This window comes from Rana temporaria, chromosome 2 (assembly GCF_905171775.1).
Source record: "Rana temporaria chromosome 2, aRanTem1.1, whole genome shotgun sequence".
Classification (NCBI taxonomy): domain Eukaryota; kingdom Metazoa; phylum Chordata; class Amphibia; order Anura; family Ranidae; genus Rana; species Rana temporaria.
This window is the reverse complement of record NC_053490.1, coordinates 269,080,978-269,096,475: the sequence shown is the minus strand read 5'-3', so window position 1 is coordinate 269,096,475 and position 15,498 is coordinate 269,080,978. Positions and strand designations below refer to the sequence as shown.

Below are 15,498 nucleotides of genomic sequence, written 5' to 3'. Positions count from 1 at the left end.
CTTTTTTGGTTAAGCAGCATCTCCTGGCTCCCCCATTTCTGCCCTTGTTGAGGCCTCAGAATTCAAGAGTCATGGCCATGCCCCTTCTACCTCACTTGCAACTTCAGTCTCTTGACGTTTCCCCTTGATTCAGACCTGGTAACAGAAAAGGAGGAATCTGCTAGAGAAGAATCCTCACCCTCTAAAGCAGTGGTTCTCAACCCTACAAGTGCCGTGACCCCTTGATAACATTTCCCAAGTTGTGGGGACCCCTAACAGTAAAATTATTTTCGTAGCGTGGGTTGTTGGCATCCAAGGCAAGACAAGTAATTTGCACCCCTAACCCACGGACCTCCACTCGTACAGTATTCAAACCCCTTATGGTACATTTTAGGATGTACCACTCTTTCTCTTTGTTCTCCTTTCTTTCCCTTTTAACTCTCTCTATCCTTCTTCTTTTTTCTTTTCTTTTTTTTGTCCAACCCCCCCCCCCCCATCCCTCTCTCTAGCCATCTTTTTTGTTCTTCCTCCCCCCCTTTTCCTCTCCCTTCCATGTATTCTCTATTTTTATTCCTTCTCTTACTCCTTAATGGGGGGGAAGGGGATGAGTGGCAGTGCTGGGGGGGAGTTCTGATCAACCAGCTTAGGTGCTCTTGATCAAGGTCATCTGGGGACTGTAGTGAGAGATTTTAATGGCAACTCTAATCACAGGTAGTGTTACTATTAGGGGTGTTGAATTTAATCGTTGCATCGATGCATCGAGATTAGATGGGCCACGATGCTGCATCGATGCTGTCACTTTAAGTAATCGATTATGGAGGATGACGTCATCCTCGCGCCGTGCAGCCGCACCATGCCCTGCCTCCAAGTGGAGCCGAAGGTTACATGCCGTTTTTTCCCGTCTCCCGCTGACGTTATCCCCCTGTGCTGCGCCTGCGAGGAGAGAAGGCCTTCTATCAATCCCCTTCCCTCTCCTCTCATCAGCCAATAGCAAGTGATTCCAGGCAGCGTAATGCGGAAGTGAGGAGCCCACGCGGTGTGCAGGTTGGCTGGAACATGGAGTGCTGTGGCTGGAGCTGTCCCTGCTGCTGACAAGAGTGCCGGCGGCCAGCTTATGGAGCACGGAGCTCCGAGGAGGAGAGTGGAGCCGAGCCGCGCCATCCGTGCTTTTGGTCCTGGTCGCGGCGTATCCAGCCGGAGGTGTGATGGAGGAGGATGAAGCGGAGCTGCAGGAGAGCCAGAACAGTGGTAGAGCCAGAACAGCAGTAGAGCCAGGTGAGGGGGCCGTGGGGAGGACACTGAAAGGACTGACATGGTAAGAGGGGAGGCAGACTGCATCCATAATGTAGATAGGGCAATACAAACAAAAAGTGAGCAGTGCTTTGCGGTGATAAATGTACAAAAGAGTCTTATTAAGTAGTGAACAAATATAGTCCTGAAATATATTTATATATAAATCTGATCTGATTGAAAGAAATCTTCTGTGTATTCAAAGTAATTCCAGTGCTGAGTGTGCTCTGCTGTGTTTAAATCATTCACCAGAAATCAGGAATGATTTAAACACAGCAGAGCACACTCAGCACTGGAATTACTTTGAATACACAGAAGATTTCTTTCAATCAGATCAGATTTATATATAAATATATTTCAGGACTATATTTGTTCACTACTTAATAAGACTCTTTTGTACATTTATCACCGCAAAGCACTGCTCACTTTTTTGTTTTATGGTCTATTTAAAGTTGTATATTCACTACCTTGTGCTAGCTGCCAACTAATCATACAGCAGCAACTTTATTTTGTCTTTAATGCAGATATGACAGCATGTTCCCCAGCTGGCTGCCAAACTGCCTAATGTCCTTCACAGCCCCTTCCTCCCCCCCCCCCCCCCCCCCCAGGTCCCACTATCTTTCACCCAACTTCCCCCCCCCCCCCCACCTTTTATATATGTCACAAACTACTCCTGATCACTCAAACTACACATCAGACGCATATGGCTCCCAGCCCATTCCTCTTCCTCCTCCCTATTCAAACCAATGGCCACCGCATAGCCCTCACCCAACTCACCTCCATTCACAGGCTCCAACCCCCACCCTAAACCCTAAACAATAATTCTATAATAACAAAATGATCTCTGGACCTACCCCTCCATCCTTCAGTTCCTATCACCCCCCCCCCCCCCCAGACTCTTTCATCTAATAATATTCTTGGACTCTTCCAGCCTTCCATTCCTATCCTCTGATTCTTCCATCCTTTTTTCCTTATTCATGGATTCCTATTTCCCTATCACCGGATTCTTCCATTCTCTCTCCATGGATTTCACCATCTTTCAGTTCTTATCCCTTGACCCCTCAATCCTTCAGTTCTATCACTGGACTCTTCCATCCTTTAGTTCCCAACTCCGGACTACTCCATCCTTCTTTTCCTATTCTTGAATTCATTCTTCCCTATCTCCAGACTCCTCCATCTTTCTAATCGTGATGCATCGCGGAATCGAATCGAATCAAATCGCTGACATGATAATCGTAATCGAATCGTGAGGCCACTGAAGATGCGCACCCCTAGTTACTATGTCTCAGACAAGGTGGTGTCTCAAAGCAGTGACACCTATGCTGAAATCAGGAGATGGGGTCTCCTCCAGCCCCTCCCACTTCACATTCCTCACCAGTCCGCAGACCTCTAGTTTCTGCCCCCCAGCCATGCCGTGATCTGGATGGGCGGCTGCGAAGAGGCCGAATGGGCCGCCGTGGGCTCCAGGAACAGCCCAGCTGGGCGGCCACACGCTGGGCAGCCGCAAAAAGGCTGGGAGAGTGGTGCGGGCTTCAGGAAAAGCCCAGGATTTGGTGACCCCTGGAAAATCATAATTTGACCCCCGAGGGGGTCCCGACCCCCAGGTTGAGAACCACTGCTCTAAAGCATCTGATCATGATGCACCTGCTATGGAAATCTCTCCAAAACTACACTGAAGACCGTACACGCCTGTTGGAACACCCAGAGTTTGCTTGCCCTGAAGTTGTCTAGTATGGGATCCCTAAAATACCCTATACCAGCTAAGACCTTTCTGGATCATGCATTGGTTGAGCCTTTCCTCTATGGTGATTGACCACACCCGGAGAAGATTTTTCTCCCCATACACATTTTGCCTACGGGCCCTTTCACACGTGCGGACCGTATGTCCGCATTTTCATCTGTCCGTTGCGGATGAAAATGGGACATACATTGGTCCCTATGTGATTACGGGTGTCAGCGGATGACCATCCGCTGACACCCGTAATCGTCCGCCTCCGCAAAGATCCACATTTGCGGACGGAAGAAAATCATATTTTTCTTCCATCTGCCGGATCGGATGAAAACGGACATACGGTCCGTGTTCATCCGATCCCCCATAGAAGAGAGCGGAGGAAAGACAGGGCGGTCCCTGCACAGTGTGCGGGGACCGCCCAGTCAGCTGCCAGCTCAGCGGGGATTTTACGGAGGATCCCCGCTGATCTTTTGCGGACACACGGAGGCGGATCATTACTGATCCGCCCGTGTGAAAGGGCCCTTACCGTATCCCATTGGGGAATGTTTGTTTCCTTTTGGAAGTGGCCAGTTCCTGTTAGATTCAACCATTTTCTACCTTGACATTTAATCCCAGTGCAGGATAATCATGCGTTTAAAGATCCTGTAAATAAGAGGTTGGTGGCCTCCATTGAGGCTGTATCTATGGCAGTTTGTTAGACCATTGCTGTCTGGACTAAGTGCACGGCTCAGAATCCCTGCTCCAGTAATGCAGATTCCTCTGTACATGGTCAGCTAGAACTTTTGCCTTCTGCCTTTCCAAGATGGGCCTTCTCTCTATACACGTGCAGAATTCTCTGGCTTAATCTCTGAACTCCCCTGCAAGAAATGCCTTGAGCTCTTAAAAAGCAAACACCTGTTTAATCCCTCATTGAAAAAGTACATCCAGAACAACATGTTGGGGAGGCTGGGGGTTGGTTAAGGATACTCTATCCTTAACCAAAAAAAAAAAGGGTTTGCTTCCCATTGGATTAGAATGGGTCTTTTTTGTTGTCCCTTTTTTTCCCAAGTCTTTGACAGGAATACACTTTCACAAGAAGACTAGTCCTGGACACAGTGATGGGGTGCCCATACTTCTGAAAGTGAGTGTCTCTTGACTGCCTTGGCCTTCTCTGCCTTCTGGTTTCAGAACCTCTGAGTCATGAGTATTATTTCTTGAGCTACAAACAGCTTTTTTTTTCTGCCTCCTCTCTGCTAAATGTTCTTCAATTTTGTCTCCTTACCTGCCTTGGTGGGTGAGTTTGCGTTCAGCTGTCCAATCCCTTTTTTAGCTGGGGGTCATTACCCCCGTACCTCCCCAGAGTGGAGGATTTTGACCCATTCTGGATTTGAAGACTTTAGACTTGATCCTATGGGTTCTAATGTTGTTCATGGGGAAAATGGCAGGTTAGTTGCCCCCATTTTTTTGGCTTCAATGAACATCCGAGATGCCCATCTGCACGTTCTCTCCTATTTTCAACACTTTTGTGGTGGACGATCAACATTACCAATTTGTCATCCTTTTTGACCGCTTTAACACCTAGAGTTGCTTGCCCAGGTTGTGCCTGTGCTGTGTTCTGTTCTCACAGTATCTGCGTTGTGGGCTACGCAGAATATCCCCATTTAAAGGAATGCTAGCTGACAGAAGGCATGTATACAACAGATGGTACAGGTTCGGCAAAGCTTCAGTTGGTTCCTCAACCTGGTGACAGGTGATGTGGCCAGTTGACGTGGCAGGTGACGTGGCCAGTGGACAATCCGCAGCTTGTGGCAGGTGATATGGCAAGTGACACGCTAAATACAAGTACACTGGTCTCACAAAATGGCAGAAATGGTTAAATTATACTGTTGTTTGAGCCTAGGGAGGGTCTTATGATGATTCACTGAAATTTGGGAGTGTATATAGCCTAGAGATGTGTTTTTCTTCAAAAAACACTGCCTAAAGCTAGCGCTAAAAAAGTGCAAAAACGCTAATGCAAAACGCGGTAAAAATCGCGTTTTTAACACTGATTTTTCCAGGAGTCCTACCTAGCTTTACAGCTCGTTTTTTAAAAACGTCCATGGAAATGAGGCCTTAAGGCTGCATTCACATGTGGGCTTTTTCAGCTCGTAAAAACGCTCCTGTGAAAATTTCCAAACAAGCAAAATCCCATTTATTTCAAAGACACCTGCTCACATGTGAGTGTTTTGTAGCCTGTATATGCTATATATGTATATATGTATATCAAAGTATATGAGCTGCTTTTTTGGCAGATTATAAGCATTGTTGCCCCCATAGACTTCTATAGAAATGCCTGAGTTGAGCAGAAAAATGCTAAAATGCTAAAAATGCTCAAATGGCATCTCTCCACCCCTAATTTCCTCTCCCTCTCCGCCCCCCCCTAGCGTTTTAATTGGCTAAACAAAAACGCCTGAAGCTGTGAAACTGCTTGTAATGCACTTCAAAAACGCTTTGAAAAAGCTTGCAAAAAAAAGCTTAAACGATGCGCTCAGGCGTGAATGAAGGTTGGAGATTAGGAAGCTACCAGTCCTAAGAGTCGGTTCACACTGGGGCGACTGGTCGGGCGACTCAGCCGCCTGACAAGTCACGTCCCATTCTATTCACCAGAACCTTTCCAATAGGAGCGACTTGCGTCGCTCCGACTTAGAAAAAGGTTCTTGTACGACTTCGGGGGCGACCCGGGGAGACTTGCATTGACTTCTATACAGGAGTTATTTTGCAAGTCGCCTCTGAAAACGTCTTCATGACGCCTTTCTGGGTCGCCCCCGAAGTCGTGCCGCCACAGTGTGAACCGGCTCTAAGGACTGGTAAATTGCAATTGTATTACATTTTGTTTTTGGATTCAGATGCTTTGTGCTTCCTGACATTTTGTTTTGAGGACTTGCAATGTGGGGAAGTGAAGAAAATGTTTTATCATAAGACATTTTCCTCTTTGGCTTGATATGTAAATAGGTGAATGCTAGGCAAACCAGCCGCTCCCTCCCAGGATTATGTGTCTGTGTATACTTTTTCATGCTATAAAGGGAGCTTCTAACACATGCAGTAGACTGCCTGCATACTGTGTTCTCACCACAGCTTGTGTCGTAAAGCAACAAAACAAACAGAATGGACTCCTTTTAAAGGGTGTTGAGACTGATCTTGTAGATTCTTTTAAACTTTAATGACGGTGTTCTGTACAACTTGGGTTTTGACTTGACACAGTGTTTATCCATTAATATGTATAGCACTTGTCATCTGTCTTTATGTATACATTTGTGTGTGTGTAACCTAATCTAGTTATTTCAAAATTTGAAATGGGATTAACTTTAACCGAGAGATAGATATGTATGTGCATTGCTTTACTGTAAATAATAAACTAAACTAGTTTCAGTCTACAACCCTGATTGTTGGTTGGTTCCACCAGTTTAGGTGTGTGTGCCATTTACAAAGCACAACAGTATTTTGACAAAGTAGGGCGCAGAGGCAATTTTTTATTTTATTTTTTGCACAGAATAGCCCTGATCCTCTTCTTCTGGGCTTCCCCTCCAGCGCACCTGGCATCCTGCCCACTTTCTATGGTAGCATTCGTGCAAGCTTGCTCATCATAGGATTTGATTGACCGCAGTGGGAGTCAATGGCTCCCGCTGCGATCAACCTGCACAATGAGGAAGAGAGCCGGGAGAGCCACTGCTCCCATGCACGTTGGTTCGATTTCGGGCTCAGGTAAAGTATAAGGGGGGTGTAACGGGGGATCTTCTGCAACAAAGGTGTGTGTGTATGTGTTTTCTAATGTATTGAATGCGTTAAGGTAAAAAACCTGCTTTCCTTTAAAACCACTTTAAATGCATTGGAGGTGGAAGTGAGATTTCCTGCTGAACTTTCTGGCGCTAGCCAACTAAAAACGATGTGGTTTAAAAAAACATTTAATAGTCACGATTGATTTTGGTTATTTCATAAGTGATATTTTTTTTAAAAGTGTAAACATCACTTATTTGTCTGGAGTTGGGCCAATCGCATTAACATAGGCTGTCTCCGTATTTTTATTTTTGCGCAGGATTTCTTTGGACATTAGAGAAATTTGTGAATTATGGTGGGGGGGGGGGGGGGCTTACCCGTATTTTCCTCCATGGGAAAATAACTGCTGTGTAATTAAAAATGTGTACTTTTATTGATGCTAGAGGCTACAGCAAGCGCTGTACTTTCAAAGGCTTTAGCGCTCGTACACAGAAGACATACTGTCATTCTTGTCCATTCCCAGAAAGCCTTGTATTTTGTGTATGTTTAACAGAGTACCAGGCTTTCTGTGATTGGACAAGGGGAGATGGGGGATGAATACAGAGGCATAACTAGAACCTTCAGGGCACCGGTGCATAAAACCATGAAGGACCCCCCCCCTTTTCATTTTAGCCCCAGGATTCCAGTTCCGAGAGGGCCTCCATGAACATCCTCCCAGAAACGTGCCCCCTGGGGTGTGCATTCAGCAGGCTTTGACTGCTTTTCACAGATCACAATAAAGGGCCAATCACGGCAGCCCTTTACATGTGATCAGCTGATCACCTGGTAAACAAACTTGCTGGTTATTGGCAGTTCTTTCCTCCTACACTGTGTCTCTGGAAAGGAGGGCCGTTAACCGATAAGACTATTGTTACATTGTTTACATTGATAATCGGTGCCTCCTCAGCAAGACTCTGCGCTAAGAGCGTCTCTCTTACAGCCCAGAGCCTGCACTGACCGCCCCCCCCCCCTTCCCTCGCATGGATGGGAGAAGAGAAAGCCGATCTGCTCCTTCTCCTCCCGCCCTTCTCCTCCTGTGTGCACCCCAGGATGTGTGAAGCTCGGCAGCTAAATTTGATCATTCATCTGCTGGGCTTCACACTTTCCACGGTGCACACATCCGTGTGTGTGTGGGGGATGTCCGTGCAGGCTCTGGGCTGCGTGTGAGAGAGATGCTCTCAGCTCCAGATCCCCAGATCCCTGCAGCCAGCAACCCTGCTGCGGCCCCCCTGCAGTGGCAGACCGCCAGGGCCTGTTTACAAGTTCAACCTTTGCGACCCTGGTAGTTTCGCCACTGGGTGAATAAGAAAAATGAAGAGTTGCAGCTCTGTTAGTATCGAGCCTGCTGTACTTGCTGGCATTTATGATTGCCCAATTTTTACAAAAGACAGCTGTGATCTGTGGGGTGAATATTAGAGGTAACCTTTCATGTCAAAAATCACATCTCCTGCCTGGGATTTTGCTTTTAAGAAAAATGCTACTGATCTAATATCTGAAGTGATTCTTTTTAGAATGTGATCACCACTTGCCATGCTCATGCTTTTCTTTTCAGAATTAATTGTATAAACGTTTGTTTTTCTTTTTAACAGTGGAGGAAGATGGAATTTGGGAAAATGGTCTTTCCTATGACTGTCGTACTCTGCTATTTAAGGCTATCCACAATTTGCTGGAGAGATGTTTAAATAACCGTAACTTTGTGCGGATTGGGAAATGGTTTGTGAAGCCATATGAAAAAGATGAAAAACCAGTTAATAAAAGGTGAGTTGTTCATTTTTGTAGCTTCATCCTGCTGTAAGCACTCCAAACATTAAGGCTGACCACAGATTGCCACATGTTTTACCAAGAATGCCTTGGAATGAATCCTCTGCCTCCAGATTTGCTGAGGGATCCATTTTATTTTACCTTCTTTCTTAAGAAGAATAGGACCGCACTTGGTTAATAATTTTATTGTTCTTTTTTAGAAAGGTAAATAAGCGGCAGTCTTAAAGAATTCCAGCCATGCCGGTTTCTTTTTTTTATTTTTTATTTATTTTTTCATAGTTTTGGTCCAGCTTGCACCAATGTAACTATGTAATATACCATAACTGACTAATGGACTTGGAAGCTGGAAATAGCTAAAATAGATGCCACTACTCCAATGATCTCCACTTGCTTCTATGTCCCCTGCTGAGTGGTCAGTCTAATGCATTGTGGTTACTGAAGGTGGGCTGCTCGGCACAAGCGCCATTCAAAGAATGCGTTTTCTGATTAAATGCAAATGTGTATTGTATAGGTGATGCAGGTAAGCCATGTAGGAGTTCTGTTAACCACTTAACCTCCGGACCATTTTGTTGCCAAATGACCGGGCCACTTTTTGCGATTCGGCACTGCGTCGTTAAATGGAACGTGTATATATACGTCCTTCTGCCCAGGAGAGCCATTGTGTTGACGTAAATGTGCGGTCAGGAAGCGGTTAACATGGAACTGGTCATGGTTATGTCCTTTTTGATGTCGCAAGCAAAAGCACAAAATACGTTTTTCATAGCTAGCTCACGCTGAAAATAGAAATGTATACAAATTTTTGTTCTCTTGGTATGCCTGATTAATATTCTCAGAAAGGTACTTTGTGATGAATTGGAAGTGGCTAAGAACTGGAAGGATGCTTTAAGTAGGACAATGTAGGATAAACAGCAGGAACTGAAAGCTGTGATCACGTGAATAGCTAGTGTATTAGGTTTCTATTAAAGGGGGTTGTAAAGGTTCGTCTTTTATTTTCTAAATGGGTTCCTTTAAGCTAGTGCATTGTTGGTTCACTTACCTTTTTTTGATTTCCCTTCTAAATGTTTTTTTTCTTTGTTTGAATTTCTCACTTCCTGTTTCTCCTCAGTAAGCTTTCCACCATCATCCGAGCGGTGGAAAGTCATTTAGAACAGCTTACTGAACAGCTTACTGAGGAGGTACAGGAAGTGAGAAATTCAGACAAATAAAACAAAGAAAAACAAAAAAAAAACCTTTAGAAGTGAAAATTGAAGGAAAAGGTAGGTGAACCAACAATGCACTAGCTTAAAGGAATCTGTTTAGAAAATAAAAAACGAACCTTTACAACCCCTTTAAGGCATACATGCATAAAAACAAAGCAGAGTTGCCTTTTTCTTGACTTTTTAAAAATGTGGAAGTTGTGAGAAATATGGTGTCTAATGGATTTTTATGGGAACCTATTATGTAAACCAATGTACCTTTTCTCTAGTCGTCTTCCAGGACGGCACCCTGAGAGATGACTGGCTTCTCCTGACAGGAAACACAATCAAAAAGAGGTTAAAAACCCCGCCCCTTCCCGTGCTCCTCAGTTCTTGATTGTGTTTCCCCACAGCGAAACGTTTATTTTTTTCTGACCTAAGGCCTGGGGCTGGTGGTCCCCCCCTGGGAACTGAACCGCAGGCACTGGGTAGCCTTTGGGTTTAGCGAAGATTTCCATTCCTAGGGGGTCCCTTCTTGCTCAGGGGGGCCTCACTATGTGGGTTGAAGAACCCCCCTGAGTGCTGGAGTCTCCTGGGGATAGGTGGCTATTCTGGAGCTCCAGGGGCTGATCCACTCTCTCTCTCTGAGCTTTCCCCTTACCTTGGAGGTCTGTGGGTCAGGCTCTCTCCGGTGGTGGGGGTTTTCTGTGCGGTCTGGGGCTGCGACTGGGTCGTCCTGGATTCCCTGGAGCGTTCATTGCCGTTTTTGAATTTGGCGCCAAAACCGGCGTCTCACAGAGCCGGCGGCGCAGGGCAATGACGTCACACGCGCGGCGCGTGTCACTTCCGGGTCGGCTCAGCAAAGATGGCGCGCTGCAGCTCCAACACGCCAGTCGGCTTCCCACGGCACCGGAGACACACGAAAGGGCAGCAGCAGCCGAGAGAGAGCGGCGCCTTCATCCTCACGCGATGGAGCGAGAGGTCCGGTCGTCTACGACCCCGGCTGCGGAGGAGACCACAGGGGGTGAGTCTTCCTGGACACAGGTATGGTGGGCTGGGACCCAGTAGTTGTTCCCTAGTATTTACATACATGCCTGTGTATCCTTTTCTTTCTAGGGGAGGATTTTGTTGCCCAGGGGGGTGCTAGTCGTTCAGTTAAGGACACTAGTCGCTCCAAAAAATGTGGCTATTGTAGTTGCAAGTTACCCTCAGATTATTCCAAACCCTTTTGTGCTAAATGTATCATTAAATTGGCAGGGAAGGAGACCTCTGAAATTCTGAAAGGATTTCTTGAGGTCCAGTCTGAGATGCTCTCTACTCTTAAAGAATTTCATGTGTCTTTAAAGAGCAAAGAGCCTGAAGCCCCCATCGCAGGGCCCTCTTCTCAAGAAAGTTCCTCTTCGCAGATTTTTAGAGTCCGCCAGGAATCCCTTGGTTCCTTAGTATCTGACTCTGAAGATTCAGAGATTCCTCCCCAGGAGGAAGGTTCTATTGGTCAGGCGGAAGAAGAAAATGAGGATACTAGGACAGGCAGATATGTCTTTGCTGCCGACGACATGGAAGGTCTCCTTGAGGCAGTGTACGCCTCCGAGGAGATTCCACAACCTACGGAAGAAATTTCCACACAGGATAGGTTATACCAAGGCCTGTCTAAACCTCAGGCCAAAGCTATTCCGGTACATCAGTCCCTTAAGGATATCATCCTCAGGGAATGGGCAGAACCAGAGAAAAAGCTTTTAAGATACAAGACCTGGAAACGACGTTGCCCCTTTAAAGAGGAGGAGGAATCTAAATTTTTTAAAATACCTAGATTAGATGCTCCCCTCGCGCAAATTTCCAAACAGTCGGACCTCTCCTTTGAGGACACAGGCAACTTGAAAGATCCTATGGATCGGCGGGCAGAGACCTCCTTGTGTAGGGCCTGGGAAGCTAATGCGGCTGCCTTGAGCCCCGCATTGGCTTCGGCCTGTATTGCTAGGAATGCTAATTCTTGGATCTCCAAGTTGATGGAACATGTGTCCCAGGGTTCAGACTCTAAGGGGATTCTAGAATCCCTTCAGCTCATAGGGAGCGCAGTAGCTTATTTAGCAGACACCTCAGTAGAGACGGTACGTTCTACCGCAAAGACAGGAGCCCTCCTCAACTCTGCCAGAAGAGCAGTATGGGTCAAGATGTGGAATGGGGACCTTGCGTCTAAGAACCGCCTTTGTGGTCTTCCCTTCGAGGGCTCCCTTCTCTTCGGTACGGGCCTGGATCAGGCCCTGACTAGGTCCTCAGAAAAAGGGGTGCGTTTTCCTACTAAGCCTAGACAAAACAAGAAAAAGTTTTTTCGAGGCCCCCAGGGGGGGTTTGGAGGTAAGAACCGTTCCTCGGAGAAGAAGGCCCCTTACAACAGACGTTGGGGTGCTGGGAAGGAAAAACAAAAAGGGGGTATCCTTTTTTCCAATCCAAAACCCAGCGACAAGGACTCCAAATGACGGGAAGGTCGGGGGAAGACTCTCCCAGTTCCTTCCCAGGTGGGAGAGTATTACTCAAAGTCCCCACATTCTCCAAATCGTAAGGGAGGGGTACAAACTAGAGTTCCGTCAGCTTCCCCCTCCAAACTTTATTCTGACTCACTTACCCAAGGACCCTCTCAAGTCAGCAGGCCTTCTGCAAAATGTCTCAGAACTGGCACAACAGGGGGTCATAGTTCCAGTCCCTGTGTACCAGAGAGGGTTGGGAGTGTACTCCCACATCTTTGTGGTCCCCAAGCCTTCAGGCAAATTTCGATTGATTATCAATCTGAAACCCCTGAATACCTCCCTCCTCCACAAGAGGTTTCGAATGGAGAGTATTTACAGCCTCAGGAGGCTCCTACTAAGAGAGGTATTCATGGTCACCATCGATTTAAGAGACGCGTACCTCCATGTCCCAATCTTCTTGGGTCATCAGAGGTTCCTCAGGTTTGCGATCGCCTCCGCCCAGGGAGTACAGCATTGGCAATTTGCTGCCCTTCCTTTCGGACTGGCCTCCAGTCCAAGGGTCTTTACCAAGGTCCTGGCGGAGGCGATCGCTTTCCTGCACCTACAAGGGATAGCGTTAGTTCCCTATCTCGACGACTTGATACTATACAATCAAAGTCGAGATCTCCTTCTTTCGGATCTAGCCACTGTGATGACTACCCTCGAGTCCTTGGGTTGGATCATCAACAAGGAGAAATCCTCACTCCTTCCAGAGCAGAAGAAACTCTATCTAGGGTTTCTGATAGATTCCTTGGAGAGGAAGCTCTTTTTACCCAACGACAAGATCCGGGGTCTCATGTCAGTGGTCAGATCAACGTTAGAAGGAGTAGAGTCCTCCTTCAGGGACATCATGAGAGTTCTAGGCCTAATGACCTCCTGTATTCCAGCAGTCCCGTGGGCTCAGCTCCACTCCAGACTCCTCCAATTTTTCCTTCTTTCCTCCTGGGACGGAAGAAGGGAATCCCTAGAGCTCAGAGTCAGTCTCCCAGAACCAGTGAAGCTCTCACTGGGCTGGTGGCTCATCCCACAGAACCTACAGCAAGGTCTGTCGTGGGGCCAGATCAATCCGGTCAGGATCACCACGGACGCCAGCTCATGGGGGTGGGGCGCACATCTGGACGATCTCCGTGCCCAGGGTACCTGGGGACAACGACAGAAGGGGGCCTCTTCAAATTACCGCGAGCTATTAGCGGTCGGAGAGGCTCTGAAGGCATTCGAGGACAGAGTCTTGGACCAGGAGGTCCAGATCATTTCCGACAATGCGACCGCGGTGGCCTTCCTCAACCATCAGGGGGGCACCAGATCTCGCACCCTTCTAGACTTGTCCTTAGAGATCCTGGGCTGGGCCGAGCAGAGAGTTCTCTCACTCTCGGCGGTACACCTGAAAGGGACCCTCAATCTGGAGGCAGACTATTTAAGTCGCCATCCCATTCTCCAGGGAGAATGGGAACTAAATACAGAGATTTTCAGTCTAATATGCCAGCACTTTGGCAGCCCAGAGATAGATCTCTTCGCCCGCAGGGCAAACCGGAAGGTGAAGAGGTTCTTCTCTCTCTCCCGAGAACACGGCTCGGAGGGGGTGGATGCACTGGCACAGGTATGGAGGTTCCAGCTAGCCTATGCCTTCCCTCCCTTGAGCCTGATTCCGAGAGTCCTGCAGAAGGTAAATCTAGCAGTAGGGAAGTTCATTCTCGTCACACCCTGGTGGCCCAAGAGGGCCTGGTTTCCCGCTCTAGAGCGAGGGTCAGTGTTGCCTCCCCTACTTCTCCCTGTCCGGGCGGACCTTCTTCGTCAGGGTCCGATTTATCACCCAGAACCCGGCTTCTTCAAGCTGACGGCCTGGTGCTTGAGAGGCGGAACCTGAGGGAGAAGGGCTGCTCCGAGAGAGTTATTGACACGCTTCTAGCCAGTAGGAAGGTAGTCACTAGGCGTATATATGCCAAAACCTGGGGTATCTTCTCTCGCTGGTGCTCAGAGAGACAGAATTCTCAGCAGGAGACCTCGGTCATCTTAGATTTTCTCCAAGATGGAGTAGACAAGGGGTTAGCCACAAGGACTCTAAGGGTTCAGGTGGCAGCCTTGTCGTATTTTTTGGATAGACGTCTATCCCTGGACCCCCTGGTCAAAAGGTTTCTTATAGCCAGAGACAGGTTGTCCCCAGTTCAGATCTCTAGGGTTCCACCCTGGGATCTTTCGTTAGTGTTAAACCAACTTACCAAGGCTCCGTTTGAGCCAATTGACACTATCCCCATCAGGTTACTCACCTTTAAATTTGCCTTCCTCTTGGCAATCACGACAGCCAAGAGGATAGGTGATATGCAGGCGCTCTCCATTAAAGAGCCATTTTTTCGCTTATTTGAGGACAGGGTTGTTCTAAGTCAGGACCCCCTTTATCTTCCTAAGGTAGTGACAAAGTTCCACAGGTCACAGGAAGTAATCCTCCCTTCTTTTTGTTCAAATCCCCAGAATGAAGGAGAAGCTTCCTTTCATTGTCTGGATGTTAGACGATGTCTATTAGCTTACTTAGAAAGAGTTACAGTCTTTAGACGTTCTACTCATCTATTAATTTGTTTTTCGGGTCAGAAAAGAGGCCTTCAAGCGTCCAGAGCCTCTATTTCTAGATGGATTAGGCAGACAATTTCCTTAGCTTATGTACAAGCCGGTAAGGTAGCTCCTAATGTTAAAGCACACTCCACACGATCACTAGCAACCTCCTGGGCAGAAAGGGCCGGAGCTTCGGTGGAGCAAATTTGCAGAGCAGCGACGTGGTCAAGCCAGAACACGTTGCTGAAACATTATAGAGTTGACCTACTGTCACCTCAGGACTTGGTTTTCGGGAGAAAGGTCCTGCAAGCAGTGGTCCCGCCCTAAGGTAGGCCTGAAGCTACTTGCTTCTCTCTCAGGGTGCCGTCCTGGAAGACGACTAGAGAAATGACCAGTTACACTTACCGGTAGCTGTATTTCTGGTAAGTCTTACAGGACGGCAGGCCTACTTCCCACCCTTGTGATACATTATTGGTTTGTATTATATTTTCTGTGGTGTTTTTTCCCGTGCACTGGTGGGTTCATACTTTATCTCAAACTGAGGAGCACGGGAAGGGGCGGGGTTTTTAACCTCTTTTTGATTGTGTTTCCTGTCAGGAGAAGCCAGTCATCTCTCAGGGTGCCGTCCTGTAAGACTTACCAGAAATACAGCTACCGGTAAGTGTAACTGGTCATTTTTTTTGTTTTCAAGTGGCCTGTAAGTTTATTATGGCAGCACTTGCTTTGGGGAGGTGACAATGTT

At 47.3% G+C, this 15,498-nt stretch overlaps 2 protein-coding genes across 3 annotated transcripts in view; both read left to right on the top strand.

Moving 5' to 3' along the window:
- Positions 1-15,498, top strand: part of MED13 (mediator complex subunit 13) — a 153,182-nt gene that overhangs the window by 31,431 nt on the left and 106,253 nt on the right. For both annotated transcript variants that reach the window (XM_040336931.1, XM_040336930.1), the window contains exon 3: positions 8,362-8,530. In XM_040336931.1, coding sequence (XP_040192865.1) covers positions 8,362-8,530 — 169 coding nt within the window. The remainder of the gene's footprint in view (positions 1-8,361; positions 8,531-15,498) is intronic.
- On the top strand, positions 10,999-14,789 carry LOC120926757. The gene is made up of 2 exons (XM_040336932.1): positions 10,999-11,337; positions 11,524-14,789. The coding sequence occupies exons 1-2, from the start codon at positions 11,016-11,018 to the stop codon at positions 12,183-12,185; spliced, it is 984 nt and encodes a 327-aa protein (XP_040192866.1). The 5' UTR covers positions 10,999-11,015; the 3' UTR covers positions 12,186-14,789.